Below are 19871 nucleotides of genomic sequence, written 5' to 3'. Positions count from 1 at the left end.
TCAAATTATGCAAGATTTGCGCTAGACAAAATTCAGGTACTTATTTTCTTTTTTAGTTACATTCTTTTAGAGTTTACAAATTCATGCAAATTGTTTTGTACTCCCTCCGTCCCCCATAATTTTACCCAGTATTCCATTTTGGGCCGTCCCCCATAATCTTACTCACTTCACTTTTACCATTTTTGGTAGTGGACCCCATAATCCACTAACTCATTCCTACTCACATTTTATTATAAAACTAATACTTTAAAAATAGGACCCACATCCTACCAACTTTTTCAACTCACTTTCCATTAGATTTCTTAAAACCCGTGCCGGGTCAAAGTGAGTAAAATTATGGGGGACGGAGGGAGTAACTTTTTTTCATTAAATTCTCCATCCAAATTTAATAATTTTAAATTTTTGTGGAACATTTTTACGTGTCCAAATTTTATGTATATCATGGGAAATAAAATTTAGAAAACATAACCCTTTCCCATACTTTTTTATTAAGTCACCCGGGGGGATCAGTTACCGCGACCGTTATGATGCTATGGCTGCACAACCAGAGTCGAATGGCGAGAGGTGCAATCTTGTAAGATTTCCAATTCCGGCCTCCCCGACTGTATCAACGAAGAGGGTGGCGGAGGTCGATCTTCTTCGATATGAAGATCTAGAAGGTGATGGTACGAAAAGACAGAAATGCGATAACAAAGAATTTTCAGATTATTGTTTCGACTGGAAGAAGGAGTTTAGAGATTTGTTCGAAACGGATTTTGAGCAACTAATGGAGGCAGAGAAGGTAATTAATGAGTTTATTTTGAGTATTTTTTATACATTCATCGTAAAATATTTAGGTAACATAGTCCGTATTGATTTATTTTTTTTGCATTCATATTCACTCATGAATATTGGCTTCTGTACAGCCGCAGCCGAACCCTGAAGGTTCCGGTGATGGAAGGATTTGGCATCCGATGAACACACACGGGGCGAATGCTGTTTAGTTTTATTTTAAGTTTTCGCGCTGAAAAAGAATTATGTAACTGTAGACAGAATTTTTTGTGACGATGAAGAGCATCAGCTTTGAGTCACCAAAGGGGGTAAATGGGGAACCATTGTCGATCCTCTTTTAAATATACTTTTATTTTTTCTTCTTGTATTGTTAATAAAAAAAATTATTCTGTATAAGAATGTTGTGTTGTAATTACAATGTCCCATCCAATTTCCAATGTTGGTAACTCTGTATATTTTAATTAAAGAATATTGCTCGTGTTTCATGTCAATTTAATATATGGAGTACAGTATGTTTTAAGTTATTCCATAATTCTTTATAAATAGTTTGATGAATTGACTGAGTGAAAGCTTTATATATCACGCATGAAACTGCGATTCAAACGTGTTAGATCAATTGTTATTGGATTTGATCCCTTTCTGGGTTAGCGTGCTCAATTGTTATTGGATTTCCTAGCTTTCGTCGATTTCTTTTTCAAGGATATTTTCAAAGAGTAAATAATACTCTCTCCGTCCTACAAAGTTTGTCAGTTGACCCGGCACAGAATTGTTTGATTTTGTATTAAATAAAGGCGGTAGTGGTATAATAGTCTGAGGAGATTGAGGAGCATATTTAATGTCTAAGATCATTCAACCCTTGAGTATCAATATCGTGCACAAAAAATATCAATAAGGGTATTAATGTTAATTAACAATAAATTAGTTATAACTAACTTTGAAAAATATTCCAAAATTTTAAATTTATATAACTATCTCGATTTAAATTATTTTTCCGCATAACATATTTAAAAGTAAAAATAATTTTATAGGGGTTCCAACGAGATCGAACATGCATATGTTTCAATCTCAAAATTTGATAACTACAATAACCTATCTTTATACAAATAAAAAAGACACTCTCCTTCCAATAAACACATCACTAATACAGTATGAAATACATCAACACAAAGATATGACAATGTCAATACAATTTTAACGAGGATGTATTTTACTATAATTATTAATATAACTGGAAAAAAAAACAGAATTTAGAATATGAACCCCCCAAGAAAATACTAATACTCCCTTCTCCCGCCATTAGGAGTTCCATTTCTTGATGGCAATTGTTTGTATATTAGTTTTAAATGAAATATGAGTAGAATGAGTTAGTGGAAGATGGGACCCTATTGCCATTTATGGTAAAACTCCCATTCGCGGACAGACTAAAATGGAAAAACGTGACTCCTATTCACGGACGGAGGGAGTAGAATCTAACAAAAAAGGAAAATTATTATCTAAGTTGAAACACATGAAATTGTACATATATGGTAACTAAATCTATATCCCGATTCCGAAGATAAAGCTTTACATCTCTAACCCCTGAAAACAACAAATCGAGAGAGAAGATGTGTGATAACTTGGAAACCCGGATCAATCAGGGATTCGAGTTAAATCCAACCGGAGAGAAGCTGATCAATGACTTCCTGATTTCTTGGGTGATGGGACAGAATCCGATATGGAACGGCGTCGTTGAGAAGGCGATCTACGGCGACAGCTGCCCGTGGGAGATTTTCAGCGACATCGAGTCGCGTTGGCACTCGAATCGTACGACGATGGTTCAAATTATGAAAGACTTGCACATGACACAAATGAGGTATTTATTTTTAATTATAAATAGAGTTTAAAAATTTATGCAAACTATTATGTAATTTTTTTTTCCATACGTCCACCCTAGGGTTTTTCATCGGAATATATAGGCGGCAACGACGATTATCAAGTCCAGGCTGCGCAACCAGAATCGTATGGCAATGGTTCAAATTAGGAATGTGATTAAACCTCATGAACTTCAACAAATAGTAAACAATATATCAACAAAGGGGTAAGATCATCATTTAGTTAACATATTATATTTTTTTGGTTTTTTTTATATCAACCTAGTGTATTACAAATATCAACACAATGACATGCGAATCTGAACACAAGGACCAAAAAATATCAACAAAGTTTTATTGATATTGTGCATGCATTATTTTGAGAGTGTTTGAGGCATTTATAGATAAAAATCTGTTCATCAAAACTGAAATAAAAATTATCAAATTTCATCATTCGAATGCCATCGGAACATATGCAGTCAGATTTCGTTAGAATCTTTATAAAATTATCTTCAATTTGATATATTTTTTGCGAAAAAATAATTTAAATCGAGAGAGTTACGTAAATTTAAAGTTTTGAGAAGATTTGAAAAGATTTAAAGTTTTGAGAAGATTTGAAAAGAGAGAAAGTAGATAGTTTTAATTACTATATTTATGAATTGACATTAATACCCTTTGAATTTATTTAATTATTATTTAAATTTATATTATAATACACTTGGTATTATTTAAACCACTATATCTCCATATCTAACTGTTATAAAGTGGTCTCAATTTTGGATTACTAAATAGTTAGCATTTGATCTAGAAGAATTCTCTAGATTTTTATATAGAAAAGTCTAGATATTTAGAATATAAAAGAATTAAGTAAAGAATTCTAGAATGGGTTGGGAATGCCTATAAATATGAGAGAGTTAGTATCATTTTGCAAACTTGAGAAAGTTTGAGAATAAAGTGTTCCTTAGTTTTCCCACGTCACCAATGTTAAAAAAGGGTGCGATCAATTACTCCATCTACGCCATCAGCTGCATCATCGGCTATCGAAGATGCTTGCATACGAGCAGACGTCGGGCGCTGGACGATGCACGAGTATTACGGCTGAGGCAACTCGTGCATCGTCCAGCGGTAATATTCATGCATTGTCCAGTGCCCGATGTTCGCCTCGTACGCGAGCATCTTCGATTGGCCGATGATGCATCCAGTTTTGGCGTGCAATTGTGTCATTTGGCGTGCAAGATGATCAAGACTGATCATTTGCTCATATTGTTCGCCATGCATCTCATGGACCACATTGTATATATACATATATTTTGGAATTTGCACCAATAGAAAAAGCAGTTCATCCCACTAATATAATCTATAATTGTTGTTAAAGTTCAAATTTTATTGGCTTCTAGGATATGCTTCTTCAAGACTTTCTTTTTCTTCACCGAAATCTCTACACCCCACCATCTCTTAAGAGTAATTCTTGCACAATGAAGGTGAAAGATTGATCAATTTAAGTATATCTTTTATTCAATATTTTTCATTTCTTATGTTACAAAATGTGTTGTTTTTGTGCAGTTCTGCAACTGGATGCAGAGCAAGTTCAATGGAGATAAGAGACCTAATTCTGTTCCTATTACAAGTAAGTGCTTTTTTTAACTCTTTCAAGATCCAATTTTAATCAAAAGTTTGACATATCATATTGCAATAGTAGATAATTCACTCTTTCAAGATCCAATTTTTATTTAAATGTGACACATATTCATTCTTTCAAGATCTAATTTTATTCAGGTGTGAGACATATCATATTACAGAAGTAGATTTCTACTTTTTTTCATGTGTGACATGTCATATAGCAAAACTAGATAATCCACTCTTTCAAGATCCAATTTCTATTCAAATGTGAGACATATCATATTGAAAAACTAGTATTTACTATCAAATTAAGAGACGCAACATTACGCAACAATATTGAAAATGAGTCCTTTAAAATAAACCAAACCTAACACCAATCATCTTTGCAGATCAAAAAAAAAAGAGCCACCAAAGGAAGAGTTCAGCGACTGGCCCCACGGCCTACTCACCATCTGGACTTTTGGAAACACAGCCCGAACAGACAGCAAGGAAGAAATCCAAGCAGCGGAGGAGCAATGCTCATCTCCTGATCTCTCAGAATTCACAGTTGAGGAAGTATGGAAGCTGCAAAAGGAGCTAAAGGAGCTCCTAACGCGAAAGCCAGCTGCTGAGGAGCAGCCGGCTGATCTCCCATTGGACAGATTCCTCAACTGCCCTTCTAGTTTGGAAGTGGACGGGACTAATTCATACAGGTTCAGCACGTACTCAGACGACAAAGATGAGGAGGAGATTGGTCGGACGATCAGGATCATCCTAGGCAGATGCAAAGATGTGTGTGAGAAGAAGAAGAATAAGACAATCGGGAAGAAGTCCTTAGCCTTCCTTGTCAAGAAAGTTTTTGCTTGCAGAAGTGGCTTTGCCCCGGCTCCTAGCATTCGAGATACTCTTCAAGAATCAAGAATGGAGAAGGTATGATTAAGATTTTGTATCAAAGTTAAGTTTCCATTTTTGGACATTACTTAACTAACTAGTGCTTGCATTGTTTGATTGTTTTTGGGATTCAGCTTATGAGGCTAATGCTGACCAAGAAAATGAACTCTCAAAAACCTTCAAGAATGGCATCAAAGAGATGCATAGAGGATTACGGGGCGAAATCCGAGGCAGACGAAGATCAGGAATCACACTATGAGGGTTGAGAGGGATCATCTAAATGGGACAAGACTGATTCTGATTGTGAGTTCTGTTTTTGAAATTTGATCATTATCTTTTATGTGTAGGAAAAATGAATTATACGTATATATGTATGAAGACTAATAGTTATAGTGTTTTTATGTGCAGCTATTGTGCTAGAGATTTAGAATATGCACAAGTTCATCAAGAATTGAAGAGAGAAGGGACTCTGAGGTGATAAATATGGATCATGGGAGATTTATGAGCAAATATTTTCAATAAAAATATTTATTTTACAAGTTGACATGTATGTGTTCTTCTTGTCGAGGGAAGGAAATTCTCCTCCTCTTTTTCCATGTGATTACATCGATTCGGATGAATTTATCACATGTTGTGTAATATTTCACCGGTTTTTCTATAGTACTCCTATAGTATAGTTTAGATACAACTCACAATTATGAATATCACACTTCGTTTCATAAGTAATACTACTACTATAACACTTGCATGTGTGCATGTGAATTCCCTGCTTCTTCAGTAACACGTTGAATGTGCCCGATGAAATATAATACAAGACTGGAAAACAAGACAATAGAAGAGCCCTTAAGGTTTAGTGCAATTACATAACTCACTACACCTTGTGAATATCTTCAATATTTATCCCTAAAGATGACTAGATTTTAATTATCCAAATACTAAGACAATAGAAAATTCAAGCTCAAGGAAAACAGAAGTACTGTAAATAAATAAAAAAGGACCAAATATTTCGAAAGCTTGACATTAATGGGGTGAAAATATAACTATATAAAACATAAGTCTTGGAAGATATATGAGATTGATTTGCATCAATGTAGTTTATCTCTGATTTAAATGTGGTAGATTGTGTAAGTAAATATAGTGGCAGTATTTTCCACAGTGTAAGAGGTTATTGGTCGGGAAGAATTGTTACGAAAAAATGCTGTCAACGAACGTTTCTTGGGTAATTTGGCCCGTGTGAACATAGTTTCTAGCATTTAGCGGAATTGATGGGTGCACGAGGACTTGAAATATGCAATGTCTCAAGACGAAAGATAGTAGTGCTAGTTTCTTTCAAATGTATAGAGAAAGCAGTTTGATTCTCGAACAATTTGGACCGGTTAAGGACAAGGAACACTCTGATTCTGCGTTTCTGTCCCAAAGACTCTCTGTTTTTATGCCTATATGCAATTACAAATGTACAATGTTTGATGTAATATTTTCTAAGACGGAATATAATGAGATTGAAAAAGCAAGTCTGTGATTTTGCTTTGTCATAAGTTCGAAAATTGTGAGTCTGTGACGGGTTTTTTATAGCTAAAAACAACTAACAAGCTGTGCCTTTCTAATCTTCACTTACCAAGTTGTAAAAATCCTTAGCTATATAATCTGTCTAATGTGAAATACATTGTATTTGTATAATGTCATGCTCGTTTAGATTAATCTTACCTTTTGACTCGAAATTTTTCTTTCCACAGAGAAACTTCTTGTATTACTTCGAGATGGCCGGAAGCTATTAGGGATCCTTCGCTCCTTTGACCAGTTTGGTACGGCTGTGAATTCACCATAGAATCTGCCCGCAACGTCTCTAACAAATCTTGATATCTCATTTGTAGCTAATGTTGTCCTAGAGGGTGCGTGTGAGCGTGTTATTGTAGGCGAACTATATTGCGATATACCCCTGGGTCTACATAATCCATGGAGAAAATGTCGTCTTGATTGGTGAGCTGGTACGTGCGTTTAAACTCTGCAGAAATTACTTTCTCCATCTCCCATTTTCCCGTTGTCTTTTGTCTTACGCGATCATGGTTGGTTAGGAATTGAACAAGGATGAGCTTCCATCTCACATGACCCGCGTTTCATCAGTTGAGAAAAAGAGGGTAAAGCTTCAGTCATGATATCTACTGACGTCTCGTTTAGTTAACATCCCTCTTTGTGCAGGCGCAGAAGGCAGAAAGGGAGGCTTCGGAGCACAAGGGTATGATGATAAAAAGGATGGACTTTCTTGACATGGATTGATTTTTTCGGCAATCCAGTTCATTCGAAGCTCATCCTTGTTCAATTCCTAACAAACCATGATCGCGTAAGGTAAAATACACTGGGACTGGGAAATGGAGAAAGCAATTTCTGCAGAGTTTAAACGCACGTACCAGCTCACCAATCAAGACGACATTTTCTCCACGGATTATGTACAGACCCAGGTGTATATCGCAATAAAGCTCGCCTACAATAACACGCTCACACGCACCCTCTAGGACAGCATTAGCAACAAATAATTCTATGGTGAATTCACAGCCGTACCAAACTGGTCAAAGGAGCGATGGATCCCTAATAGCTTCCAGCCCGCCCCGAAGTAAGACAAGAAGCTTCTCTGTGGAAAGAAAAATTTCAAGTCAAAAGGTTATATTAATCTAAACAAGCGTGACATTATACAAATACAATGTATTTTACATTAGACAGATAAGGATTTCTGTATTCAAACTAGAACTAGATAACAAATCATGAATCATCGGACTATATTACAAGGACTGTTATGAAAATGAAATAAATGTGTAATATGGCATATACAAACTGATCTATGATTTTTACAATTTGGTAAGTGAAAAGATTAGAAAGGCACATCTTGACGCTTGTTAGTTGTTTTTAGCTTTAAAAAAACCCGTCACAAAACTCACAAGTTTTCGAACCTATGACAGAGTAAAATCTCAGACTTCAGTCTTAGAAAATATAAAATCAAACATTGTAAATTTGTAATTGCGTATAAACATAAAAACAGAGAATTTTTGGGAAAGAAACTCAGACTCAGAGTGTGTCTTGTCCTTAACCGGTCTAAATTGTTAGAGAACGATATCAAACTGCCTTCTCTATACATTCGAAAGAACTAGCACTACTATCTTTAGGCTTGAGGCATTGCATATTTCAAGTTCTCGTCCACCAAACAATTCCGCTAAACTCTAGTAACTACATTCACACGGGCCAAATTACCCAAGAAACCATTCGTTGACAGCAATATTCGTAACAATTCTTCCCGACCAATCACCTCTTAACCTGTGGAAAATAATGCCACTATATTTACATACACAATCTACAACTTTAAATTCAGAGATAAACTACATTGATGCAAATCAGTCTCATATATTGTTAAGAGTATTCCTCTCAACGTAGATCGGAAAAGAGATTGAAGAAGTCACGGGAGGCATATTCCCGACGACCGCTTAGGGTTGAAGAAAACAGAGAATTAAGAGAAGATAAAGTAGGCGAATTTCGATCCTCTTTATTGATGAATTCAGCGCCTATTTATATTCTAAGGACCCTAGGGTTGGTTCGACTTTACGGCCCGAGAAAGAACCAACAAAGAAAACCCGGTACGGAGCCTATAATTTGCTCGACCCAATTGTTCAAAACATAATAATAAAAATAACTAAAGCAAAACATAAATATAACTGAAATAATAAAAAACTCCCCACGCCTTATTTGGAGACGAAGTCGCCAAATCTAATGGTGGCCTTGTTCTCCTTCTCGGCTTCTTGTTCGTCTCTTTCGGCGAGGGCCTTCCGCGTTCCACCGTCTCACAACTCAGCTCTGGCCCCGGCAGCTCCTCAACCTCTGTATCTTCAATAGTCTCACGCCGCTGCTCCACCTGGACTAAAGGGGCACTCGTATCATATATCTTCCAAAATTTCACACACTATTTACCACTCAAATTTCATAGAATAATGCTACAGAGAATCTCCTCAACAATTCCATTACAAAACAGAAAATTCAAGAGCTCAACCGATACAAAAATAAATCCAAATTCAGATTTCAACAAGTCACAATTTCACTCGAATTAAAACACAATAAACCCATAAATCACACAACATTCAAACCATCAAATTCCAAATTAAATTATTTTTTCTGAAAAACAAAAGCAAAAGAAGAAACTCACTGTCAAGATAGCTAGCTAGGGAAGTCGTGAGATAGACATCTTCAAGGTCAGCCCACGATATTGATGAAAGCTCGAGTCTTTTCGGTATTAACAAAAGAAACCACCGAAAAAACCCAAGAATTCCGACAAAATAAATCGCATTCTCCAAGTGACACAATTGCACGCCAAAACCGGATGCATCATCGGCCAATCGAAGATGCTCGCGTACAAGGCAGATGTCGGGCACTGGACGATGCATGAGTATTACCACTGGACGATGCACGAGTTGCCTCAGCCGTAATACTCAGCATCGTCCAGCACCCGACGTCTGACCAGAGTGCTCGTACGCAAGCATCTTCGATAGCCGATGATGCAGCTGATGGCGTAATTTACGACCCTTCCCAACCCTTTTATAAACCCTCTTTGAATAGGGATTCCCAACCCTTTTATAAACCCTCTTCGAATTGGAAACCCTCAGCAGAGTAGTGAAGGCGTAGATGGAGTAATTGATTGCACCTTTTTTAACATAGGTGACTTGGGAAAACTAATGAACACTTTATTCTCAAACTTTCTCAAGTTAGCAAAATGATACAACTCTCTCATATTTATAGGCATTCCTAACCCATTCTAGAATTCTTTACTTAATCTTTTATATTCTAAATATCTAGACTTTTCTATATAAAAATCTAGAGAATTCTTCAACACTAGGCTAGAGATAGAATTTTCTTGAATATAGATATTATTTAAAGATATCTAGAATGAAATAGAAAGTTTCTAGAATAAGTTAGGTGTGACTATAAATATAAGTGAGTTGTATCATTTTTCACAAGTTAAAGTTAGAAAAATTAGACGTTTCTTAGTTTTTGCACATCAGCATCTTCTAAATCATTTGTCATATATCAGCATCTTCTAAATCAATTGTCATATATTAATATAGACAGTAATATAATATAACAAAACAAACAGAATCAATTGTCATATATTAATATAGACAGTAATATAATATAACAAAACAAACAGTAAATACAACACAAACATTTACCTTCACTATGAACAGTTAAATTTTTAAAAATAATTATCTAACTTTTTTTTCTGCGTCCGCCCCTTTAGTTTTTGCCCCTAAAAATTGAGTTTAGTTTTAATTATGTAATACGTTTAACTGTAGACCAGAATTTTTTGTGACGATGAAGAGCATCGGCTTTGAGTCCCCAAGGGGAAAATGGGGAACCATTATCGATTCTCTTTAAATATAAATATACTTTTTCTTTATGTATTGTTATCAAAAAAATTATTCTGTATAAATATAGTGCTTGGAATGTTGTGTAGCAATTACAATGTCCCAACCTATTTCCAATGGTGATTATTTCACAAGGAACACTCTGATTCTGCGTTTCTGTCCCAAAGACTCTCTGTTTTTATGCCTATATGCAATTACAAATGTACAATGTTTGATGTAATATTTTCTAAGACGGAATATAATGAGATTGAAAAGGCAAGTCTGTGATTTTGCTCTGTCATAAGTTCGAAAATTGTGAGTCTGTGACGGGTTTTTTATAGCTAAAAACAACTAACAAGCTGTGCCTTTCTAATCTTCACTTACCAAGTTGTAAAAACCCTTAGCTATATAATCTGTCTAATGTGAAATACATTGTATTTGTATAATGTCATGCTCGTTTAGATTAATCTTACCTTTTGACTCGAAATTTTTCTTTCCACAGAGAAACTTCTTGTATTACTTCGAGATGGCCGGAAGCTATTAGGGATCCTTCGCTCCTTTGACCAGTTTGGTACGGCTGTGAATTCACCATAGAATCTGCCCGCAACGTCTCTAACAAATCTTGATATCTCATTTGTAGCTAATGTTGTCCTAGAGGGTGCGTGTGAGCGTGTTATTGTAGGCGAACTATATTGCGATATACCCCTGGGTCTACATAATCCATGGAGAAAATGTCGTCTTGATTGGTGAGCTGGTACGTGCGTTTAAACTCTGCAGAAATTACTTTCTCCATCTCCCATTTTCCCGTTGTCTTTTGTCTTACGCGATCATGGTTGGTTAGGAATTGAACAAGGATGAGCTTCCATCTCACATGACCCGCGTTTCATCAGTTGAGAAAAAGAGGGTAAAGCTTCAGTCATGATATCTACTGACGTCTCGTTTAGTTAACATCCCTCTTTGTGCAGGCGCAGAAGGCAGAAAGGGAGGCTTCGGAGCACAAGGGTATGATGATAAAAAGGATGGACTTTCTTGACATGGATTGATTTTTTCGGCAATCCAGTTCATTCGAAGCTCATCCTTGTTCAATTCCTAACAAACCATGATCGCGTAAGGTAAAATACACTGGGAACTGGGAAATGGAGAAAGCAATTTCTGCAGAGTTTAAACGCACGTACCAGCTCACCAATCATGACGACATTTTCTCCACGGATTATGTACAGACCCAGGTGTATATCGCAATAAAGCTCGCCTACAATAACACGCTCACACGCACCCTCTAGGACAGCATTAGCAACAAATAATTCTATGGTGAATTCACAGCCGTACCAAACTGGTCAAAGGAGCGATGGATCCCTAATAGCTTCCAGCCCGCCCCGAAGTAAGACAAGAAGCTTCTCTGTGGAAAGAAAAATTTCAAGTCAAAAGGTTATATTAATCTAAACAAGCGTGACATTATACAAATACAATGTATTTTACATTAGACAGATAAGGATTTCTGTATTCAAACTAGAACTAGATAACAAATCATGAATCATCGGACTATATTACAAGGACTGTTATGAAAATGAAATAAATGTGTAATATGGCATATACAAACTGATCTATGATTTTTACAATTTGGTAAGTGAAAAGATTAGAAAGGCACATCTTGACGCTTGTTAGTTGTTTTTAGCTTTAAAAAAACCCGTCACAAAACTCACAAGTTTTCGAACCTATGACAGAGTAAAATCTCAGACTTCAGTCTTAGAAAATATAAAATCAAACATTGTAAATTTGTAATTGCGTATAAACATAAAAACAGAGAATTTTTGGGAAAGAAACTCAGACTCAGAGTGTGTCTTGTCCTTAACCGGTCTAAATTGTTAGAGAACGATATCAAACTGCCTTCTCTATACATTCGAAAGAACTAGCACTACTATCTTTAGGCTTGAGGCATTGCATATTTCAAGTTCTCATCCACCAAACAATTCCGCTAAACTCTAGTAACTACATTCACACGGGCCAAATTACCCAAGAAACCATTCGTTGACAGCAATATTCGTAACAATTCTTCCCGACCAATCACCTCTTAACCTGTGGAAAATAATGCCACTATATTTACATACACAATCTACAACTTTAAATTCAGAGATAAACTACATTGATGCAAATCAGTCTCATATATTGTTAAGAGTATTCCTCTCAACGTAGATCGGAAAAGAGATTGAAGAAGTCACGGGAGGCATATTCCCGACGACCGCTTAGGGTTGAAGAAAACAGAGAATTAAGAGAAGATAAAGTAGGCGAATTTCGATCCTCTTTATTGATGAATTCAGCGCCTATTTATATTCTAAGGACCCTAGGGTTGGTTCGACTTTACGGCCCGAGAAAGAACCAACAAAGAAAACCCGGTACGGAGCCTATAATTTGCTCGACCCAATTGTTCAAAACATAATAATAAAAATAACTAAAGCAAAACATAAATATAACTGAAATAATAAAAAACTCCCCACGCCTTATTTGGAGACGAAGTCGCCAAATCTAATGGTGGCCTTGTTCTCCTTCTCGGCTTCTTGTTCGTCTCTTTCGGCGAGGGCCTTCCGCGTTCCACCGTCTCACAACTCAGCTCTGGCCCCGGCAGCTCCTCAACCTCTGTATCTTCAATAGTCTCACGCCGCTGCTCCACCTGGACTAAAGGGGCACTCGTATCATATATCTTCCAAAATTTCACACACTATTTACCACTCAAATTTCATAGAATAATGCTACAGAGAATCTCCTCAACAATTCCATTACAAAACAGAAAATTCAAGAGCTCAACCGATACAAAAATAAATCCAAATTCAGATTTCAACAAGTCACAATTTCACTCGAATTAAAACACAATAAACCCATAAATCACACAACATTCAAACCATCAAATTCCAAATTAAATTATTTTTTCTGAAAAACAAAAGCAAAAGAAGAAACTCACTGTCAAGATAGCTAGCTAGGGAAGTCGTGAGATAGACATCTTCAAGGTCAGCCCACGATATTGATGAAAGCTCGAGTCTTTTCGGTATTAACAAAAGAAACCACCGAAAAAACCCAAGAATTCCGACAAAATAAATCGCATTGGCCAAGTGACACAATTGCACGCCAAAACCGGATGCATCATCGGCCAATCGAAGATGCTCGCGTACGAGGCAGATGTCGGGCACTGGACGATGCATGAGTATTACCACTGGACGATGCACGAGTTGCCTCAGCCGTAATACTCAGCATCGTCCAGCACCCGACGTCTGACCAGAGTGCTCGTACGCAAGCATCTTCGATAGCCGATGATGCAGCTGATGGCGTAATTTACGACCCTTCCCAACCCTTTTATAAACCCTCTTGGAATAGGGATTCCCAACCCTTTTATAAACCCTCTTCGAATTGGAAACCCTCAGCAGAGTAGTGAAGGCGTAGATGGAGTAATTGATTGCACCTTTTTTAACATAGGTGACTTGGGAAAACTAATGAACACTTTATTCTCAAACTTTCTCAAGTTAGCAAAATGATACAACTCTCTCATATTTATAGGCATTCCTAACCCATTCTAGAATTCTTTACTTAATCTTTTATATTCTAAATATCTAGACTTTTCTATATAAAAATCTAGAGAATTCTTCAACACTAGGCTAGAGATAGAATTTTCTTGAATATAGATATTATTTAAAGATATCTAGAATGAAATAGAAAGTTTCTAGAATAAGTTAGGTGTGACTATAAATATAAGTGAGTTGTATCATTTTTCACAAGTTAAAGTTAGAAAAATTAGACGTTTCTTAGTTTTTGCACATCAGCATCTTCTAAATCATTTGTCATATATCAGCATCTTCTAAATCAATTGTCATATATTAATATAGACAGTAATATAATATAACAAAACAAACAGAATCAATTGTCATATATTAATATAGACAGTAATATAATATAACAAAACAAACAGTAAATACAACACAAACATTTACCTTCACTATGAACAGTTAAATTTTTAAAAATAATTATCTAACTTTTTTTTCTGCGTCCGCCCCTTTAGTTTTTGCCCCTAAAAATTGAGTTTAGTTTTAATTATGTAATACGTTTAACTGTAGACCAGAATTTTTTGTGACGATGAAGAGCATCGGCTTTGAGTCCCCAAGGGGAAAATGGGGAACCATTATCGATTCTCTTTAAATATACATATACTTTTTCTTTATGTATTGTTATCAAAAAAATTATTCTGTATAAATATAGTGCTTGGAATGTTGTGTAGCAATTACAATGTCCCAACCTATTTCCAATGGTGATTATTTCACAAGGAACACTCTGATTCTGCGTTTCTGTCCCAAAGACTCTCTGTTTTTATGCCTATATGCAATTACAAATGTACAATGTTTGATGTAATATTTTCTAAGACGGAATATAATGAGATTGAAAAGGCAAGTCTGTGATTTTGCTCTGTCATAAGTTCGAAAATTGTGAGTCTGTGACGGGTTTTTTATAGCTAAAAACAACTAACAAGCTGTGCCTTTCTAATCTTCACTTACCAAGTTGTAAAAACCCTTAGCTATATAATCTGTCTAATGTGAAATACATTGTATTTGTATAATGTCATGCTCGTTTAGATTAATCTTACCTTTTGACTCGAAATTTTTCTTTCCACAGAGAAACTTCTTGTATTACTTCGAGATGGCCGGAAGCTATTAGGGATCCTTCGCTCCTTTGACCAGTTTGGTACGGCTGTGAATTCACCATAGAATCTGCCCGCAACGTCTCTAACAAATCTTGATATCTCATTTGTAGCTAATGTTGTCCTAGAGGGTGCGTGTGAGCGTGTTATTGTAGGCGAACTATATTGCGATATACCCCTGGGTCTACATAATCCATGGAGAAAATGTCGTCTTGATTGGTGAGCTGGTACGTGCGTTTAAACTCTGCAGAAATTACTTTCTCCATCTCCCATTTTCCCGTTGTCTTTTGTCTTACGCGATCATGGTTGGTTAGGAATTGAACAAGGATGAGCTTCCATCTCACATGACCCGCGTTTCATCAGTTGAGAAAAAGAGGGTAAAGCTTCAGTCATGATATCTACTGACGTCTCGTTTAGTTAACATCCCTCTTTGTGCAGGCGCAGAAGGCAGAAAGGGAGGCTTCGGAGCACAAGGGTATGATGATAAAAAGGATGGACTTTCTTGACATGGATTGATTTTTTCGGCAATCCAGTTCATTCGAAGCTCATCCTTGTTCAATTCCTAACAAACCATGATCGCGTAAGGTAAAATACACTGGGAACTGGGAAATGGAGAAAGCAATTTCTGCAGAGTTTAAACGCACGTACCAGCTCACCAATCATGACGACATTTTCTCCACGGATTATGTACAGACCCAGGTGTATATCGCAATAAAGCTCGCCTACAATAACACGCTCACACGCACCCTCTAGGACAGCATTAGCAACAAATAATTCTATGGTGAATTCACAGCCGTACCAAACTGGTCAAAGGAGCGATGGATCCCTAATAGCTTCCAGCCCGCCCCGAAGTAAGACAAGAAGCTTCTCTGTGGAAAGAAAAATTTCAAGTCAAAAGGTTATATTAATCTAAACAAGCGTGACATTATACAAATACAATGTATTTTACATTAGACAGATAAGGATTTCTGTATTCAAACTAGAACTAGATAACAAATCATGAATCATCGGACTATATTACAAGGACTGTTATGAAAATGAAATAAATGTGTAATATGGCATATACAAACTGATCTATGATTTTTACAATTTGGTAAGTGAAAAGATTAGAAAGGCACATCTTGACGCTTGTTAGTTGTTTTTAGCTTTAAAAAAACCCGTCACAAAACTCACAAGTTTTCGAACCTATGACAGAGTAAAATCTCAGACTTCAGTCTTAGAAAATATAAAATCAAACATTGTAAATTTGTAATTGCGTATAAACATAAAAACAGAGAATTTTTGGGAAAGAAACTCAGACTCAGAGTGTGTCTTGTCCTTAACCGGTCTAAATTGTTAGAGAACGATATCAAACTGCCTTCTCTATACATTCGAAAGAACTAGCACTACTATCTTTAGGCTTGAGGCATTGCATATTTCAAGTTCTCATCCACCAAACAATTCCGCTAAACTCTAGTAACTACATTCACACGGGCCAAATTACCCAAGAAACCATTCGTTGACAGCAATATTCGTAACAATTCTTCCCGACCAATCACCTCTTAACCTGTGGAAAATAATGCCACTATATTTACATACACAATCTACAACTTTAAATTCAGAGATAAACTACATTGATGCAAATCAGTCTCATATATTGTTAAGAGTATTCCTCTCAACGTAGATCGGAAAAGAGATTGAAGAAGTCACGGGAGGCATATTCCCGACGACCGCTTAGGGTTGAAGAAAACAGAGAATTAAGAGAAGATAAAGTAGGCGAATTTCGATCCTCTTTATTGATGAATTCAGCGCCTATTTATATTCTAAGGACCCTAGGGTTGGTTCGACTTTACGGCCCGAGAAAGAACCAACAAAGAAAACCCGGTACGGAGCCTATAATTTGCTCGACCCAATTGTTCAAAACATAATAATAAAAATAACTAAAGCAAAACATAAATATAACTGAAATAATAAAAAACTCCCCACGCCTTATTTGGAGACGAAGTCGCCAAATCTAATGGTGGCCTTGTTCTCCTTCTCGGCTTCTTGTTCGTCTCTTTCGGCGAGGGCCTTCCGCGTTCCACCGTCTCACAACTCAGCTCTGGCCCCGGCAGCTCCTCAACCTCTGTATCTTCAATAGTCTCACGCCGCTGCTCCACCTGGACTAAAGGGGCACTCGTATCATATATCTTCCAAAATTTCACACACTATTTACCACTCAAATTTCATAGAATAATGCTACAGAGAATCTCCTCAACAATTCCATTACAAAACAGAAAATTCAAGAGCTCAACCGATACAAAAATAAATCCAAATTCAGATTTCAACAAGTCACAATTTCACTCGAATTAAAACACAATAAACCCATAAATCACACAACATTCAAACCATCAAATTCCAAATTAAATTATTTTTTCTGAAAAACAAAAGCAAAAGAAGAAACTCACTGTCAAGATAGCTAGCTAGGGAAGTCGTGAGATAGACATCTTCAAGGTCAGCCCACGATATTGATGAAAGCTCGAGTCTTTTCGGTATTAACAAAAGAAACCACCGAAAAAACCCAAGAATTCCGACAAAATAAATCGCATTGGCCAAGTGACACAATTGCACGCCAAAACCGGATGCATCATCGGCCAATCGAAGATGCTCGCGTACGAGGCAGATGTCGGGCACTGGACGATGCATGAGTATTACCACTGGACGATGCACGAGTTGCCTCAGCCGTAATACTCAGCATCGTCCAGCACCCGACGTCTGACCAGAGTGCTCGTACGCAAGCATCTTCGATAGCCGATGATGCAGCTGATGGCGTAATTTACGACCCTTCCCAACCCTTTTATAAACCCTCTTGGAATAGGGATTCCCAACCCTTTTATAAACCCTCTTCGAATTGGAAACCCTCAGCAGAGTAGTGAAGGCGTAGATGGAGTAATTGATTGCACCTTTTTTAACATAGGTGACTTGGGAAAACTAATGAACACTTTATTCTCAAACTTTCTCAAGTTAGCAAAATGATACAACTCTCTCATATTTATAGGCATTCCTAACCCATTCTAGAATTCTTTACTTAATCTTTTATATTCTAAATATCTAGACTTTTCTATATAAAAATCTAGAGAATTCTTCAACACTAGGCTAGAGATAGAATTTTCTTGAATATAGATATTATTTAAAGATATCTAGAATGAAATAGAAAGTTTCTAGAATAAGTTAGGTGTGACTATAAATATAAGTGAGTTGTATCATTTTTCACAAGTTAAAGTTAGAAAAATTAGACGTTTCTTAGTTTTTGCACATCAGCATCTTCTAAATCATTTGTCATATATCAGCATCTTCTAAATCAATTGTCATATATTAATATAGACAGTAATATAATATAACAAAACAAACAGAATCAATTGTCATATATTAATATAGACAGTAATATAATATAACAAAACAAACAGTAAATACAACACAAACATTTACCTTCACTATGAACAGTTAAATTTTTAAAAATAATTATCTAACTTTTTTTTCTGCGTCCGCCCCTTTAGTTTTTGCCCCTAAAAATTGAGTTTAGTTTTAATTATGTAATACGTTTAACTGTAGACCAGAATTTTTTGTGACGATGAAGAGCATCGGCTTTGAGTCCCCAAGGGGAAAATGGGGAACCATTATCGATTCTCTTTAAATATACATATACTTTTTCTTTATGTATTGTTATCAAAAAAATTATTCTGTATAAATATAGTGCTTGGAATGTTGTGTAGCAATTACAATGTCCCAACCTATTTCCAATGGTGATTATTTCACAAGGAACACTCTGATTCTGCGTTTCTGTCCCAAAGACTCTCTGTTTTTATGCCTATATGCAATTACAAATGTACAATGTTTGATGTAATATTTTCTAAGACGGAATATAATGAGATTGAAAAGGCAAGTCTGTGATTTTGCTCTGTCATAAGTTCGAAAATTGTGAGTCTGTGACGGGTTTTTTATAGCTAAAAACAACTAACAAGCTGTGCCTTTCTAATCTTCACTTACCAAGTTGTAAAAACCCTTAGCTATATAATCTGTCTAATGTGAAATACATTGTATTTGTATAATGTCATGCTCGTTTAGATTAATCTTACCTTTTGACTCGAAATTTTTCTTTCCACAGAGAAACTTCTTGTATTACTTCGAGATGGCCGGAAGCTATTAGGGATCCTTCGCTCCTTTGACCAGTTTGGTACGGCTGTGAATTCACCATAGAATCTGCCCGCAACGTCTCTAACAAATCTTGATATCTCATTTGTAGCTAATGTTGTCCTAGAGGGTGCGTGTGAGCGTGTTATTGTAGGCGAACTATATTGCGATATACCCCTGGGTCTACATAATCCATGGAGAAAATGTCGTCTTGATTGGTGAGCTGGTACGTGCGTTTAAACTCTGCAGAAATTACTTTCTCCATCTCCCATTTTCCCGTTGTCTTTTGTCTTACGCGATCATGGTTGGTTAGGAATTGAACAAGGATGAGCTTCCATCTCACATGACCCGCGTTTCATCAGTTGAGAAAAAGAGGGTAAAGCTTCAGTCATGATATCTACTGACGTCTCGTTTAGTTAACATCCCTCTTTGTGCAGGCGCAGAAGGCAGAAAGGGAGGCTTCGGAGCACAAGGGTATGATGATAAAAAGGATGGACTTTCTTGACATGGATTGATTTTTTCGGCAATCCAGTTCATTCGAAGCTCATCCTTGTTCAA

At 36.4% G+C, this 19871-nt stretch overlaps 1 protein-coding gene and 4 pseudogenes across 1 annotated transcript; all 5 read left to right on the top strand.

The window, feature by feature from the left end:
- The first annotated feature begins 2375 nt into the window (after nucleotides 1–2375).
- On the top strand, nucleotides 2376–5377 carry LOC148924045 (protein DEEPER ROOTING 1-like). Its single transcript, XM_089061662.1, has 5 exons — nucleotides 2376–2623; nucleotides 4019–4082; nucleotides 4185–4248; nucleotides 4645–5150; nucleotides 5246–5377. The coding sequence occupies exons 1-5, from the start codon at nucleotides 2376–2378 to the stop codon at nucleotides 5375–5377; spliced, it is 1014 nt and encodes a 337-aa protein (XP_088917788.1).
- Nucleotides 5378–6444: 1067 nt separating this feature from the next.
- On the top strand, nucleotides 6445–7385 carry LOC148924044 (sm-like protein LSM1B; annotated as a pseudogene).
- A 92-nt stretch (nucleotides 7386–7477) lies between these two features.
- On the top strand, nucleotides 7478–11532 carry LOC148924043 (sm-like protein LSM1B; annotated as a pseudogene).
- Nucleotides 11533–11625: 93 nt separating this feature from the next.
- On the top strand, nucleotides 11626–15680 carry LOC148924042 (sm-like protein LSM1B; annotated as a pseudogene).
- A 93-nt stretch (nucleotides 15681–15773) lies between these two features.
- LOC148924041 (sm-like protein LSM1B) lies at nucleotides 15774–19828 on the top strand (annotated as a pseudogene).
- The last annotated feature ends 43 nt before the right edge of the window (nucleotides 19829–19871 follow it).

The sequence above is a fragment of the Salvia hispanica genome, chromosome 6 (genome assembly GCF_029641045.1).
Source record: "Salvia hispanica isolate PSC_SH4W2 chromosome 6, Shi_PSC_v1, whole genome shotgun sequence".
NCBI lineage: Eukaryota > Viridiplantae > Streptophyta > Magnoliopsida > Lamiales > Lamiaceae > Salvia > Salvia hispanica.
This window is presented reverse-complemented; position numbering and strand designations above follow the sequence as displayed.

What these genes read in the sequence shown, in the direction of transcription:
- LOC148924045 (XM_089061662.1), top strand. Translation starts at nt 2,376, where the DNA reads ATGTGTGATAACTTGGAAACCCGGATCAATCAGGGATTCGAGTTAAAT. An exon ending in TTGCACATGACACAAATGAG is followed by an intron (nt 2,624 to 4,018) that starts GTATTTATTTTT and finishes ATTGGCTTCTAG; the next exon opens with GATATGCTTCTTCAAGACTT. An exon ending in CACCCCACCATCTCTTAAGA is followed by an intron (nt 4,083 to 4,184) that starts GTAATTCTTGCA and finishes GTTTTTGTGCAG; the next exon opens with TTCTGCAACTGGATGCAGAG.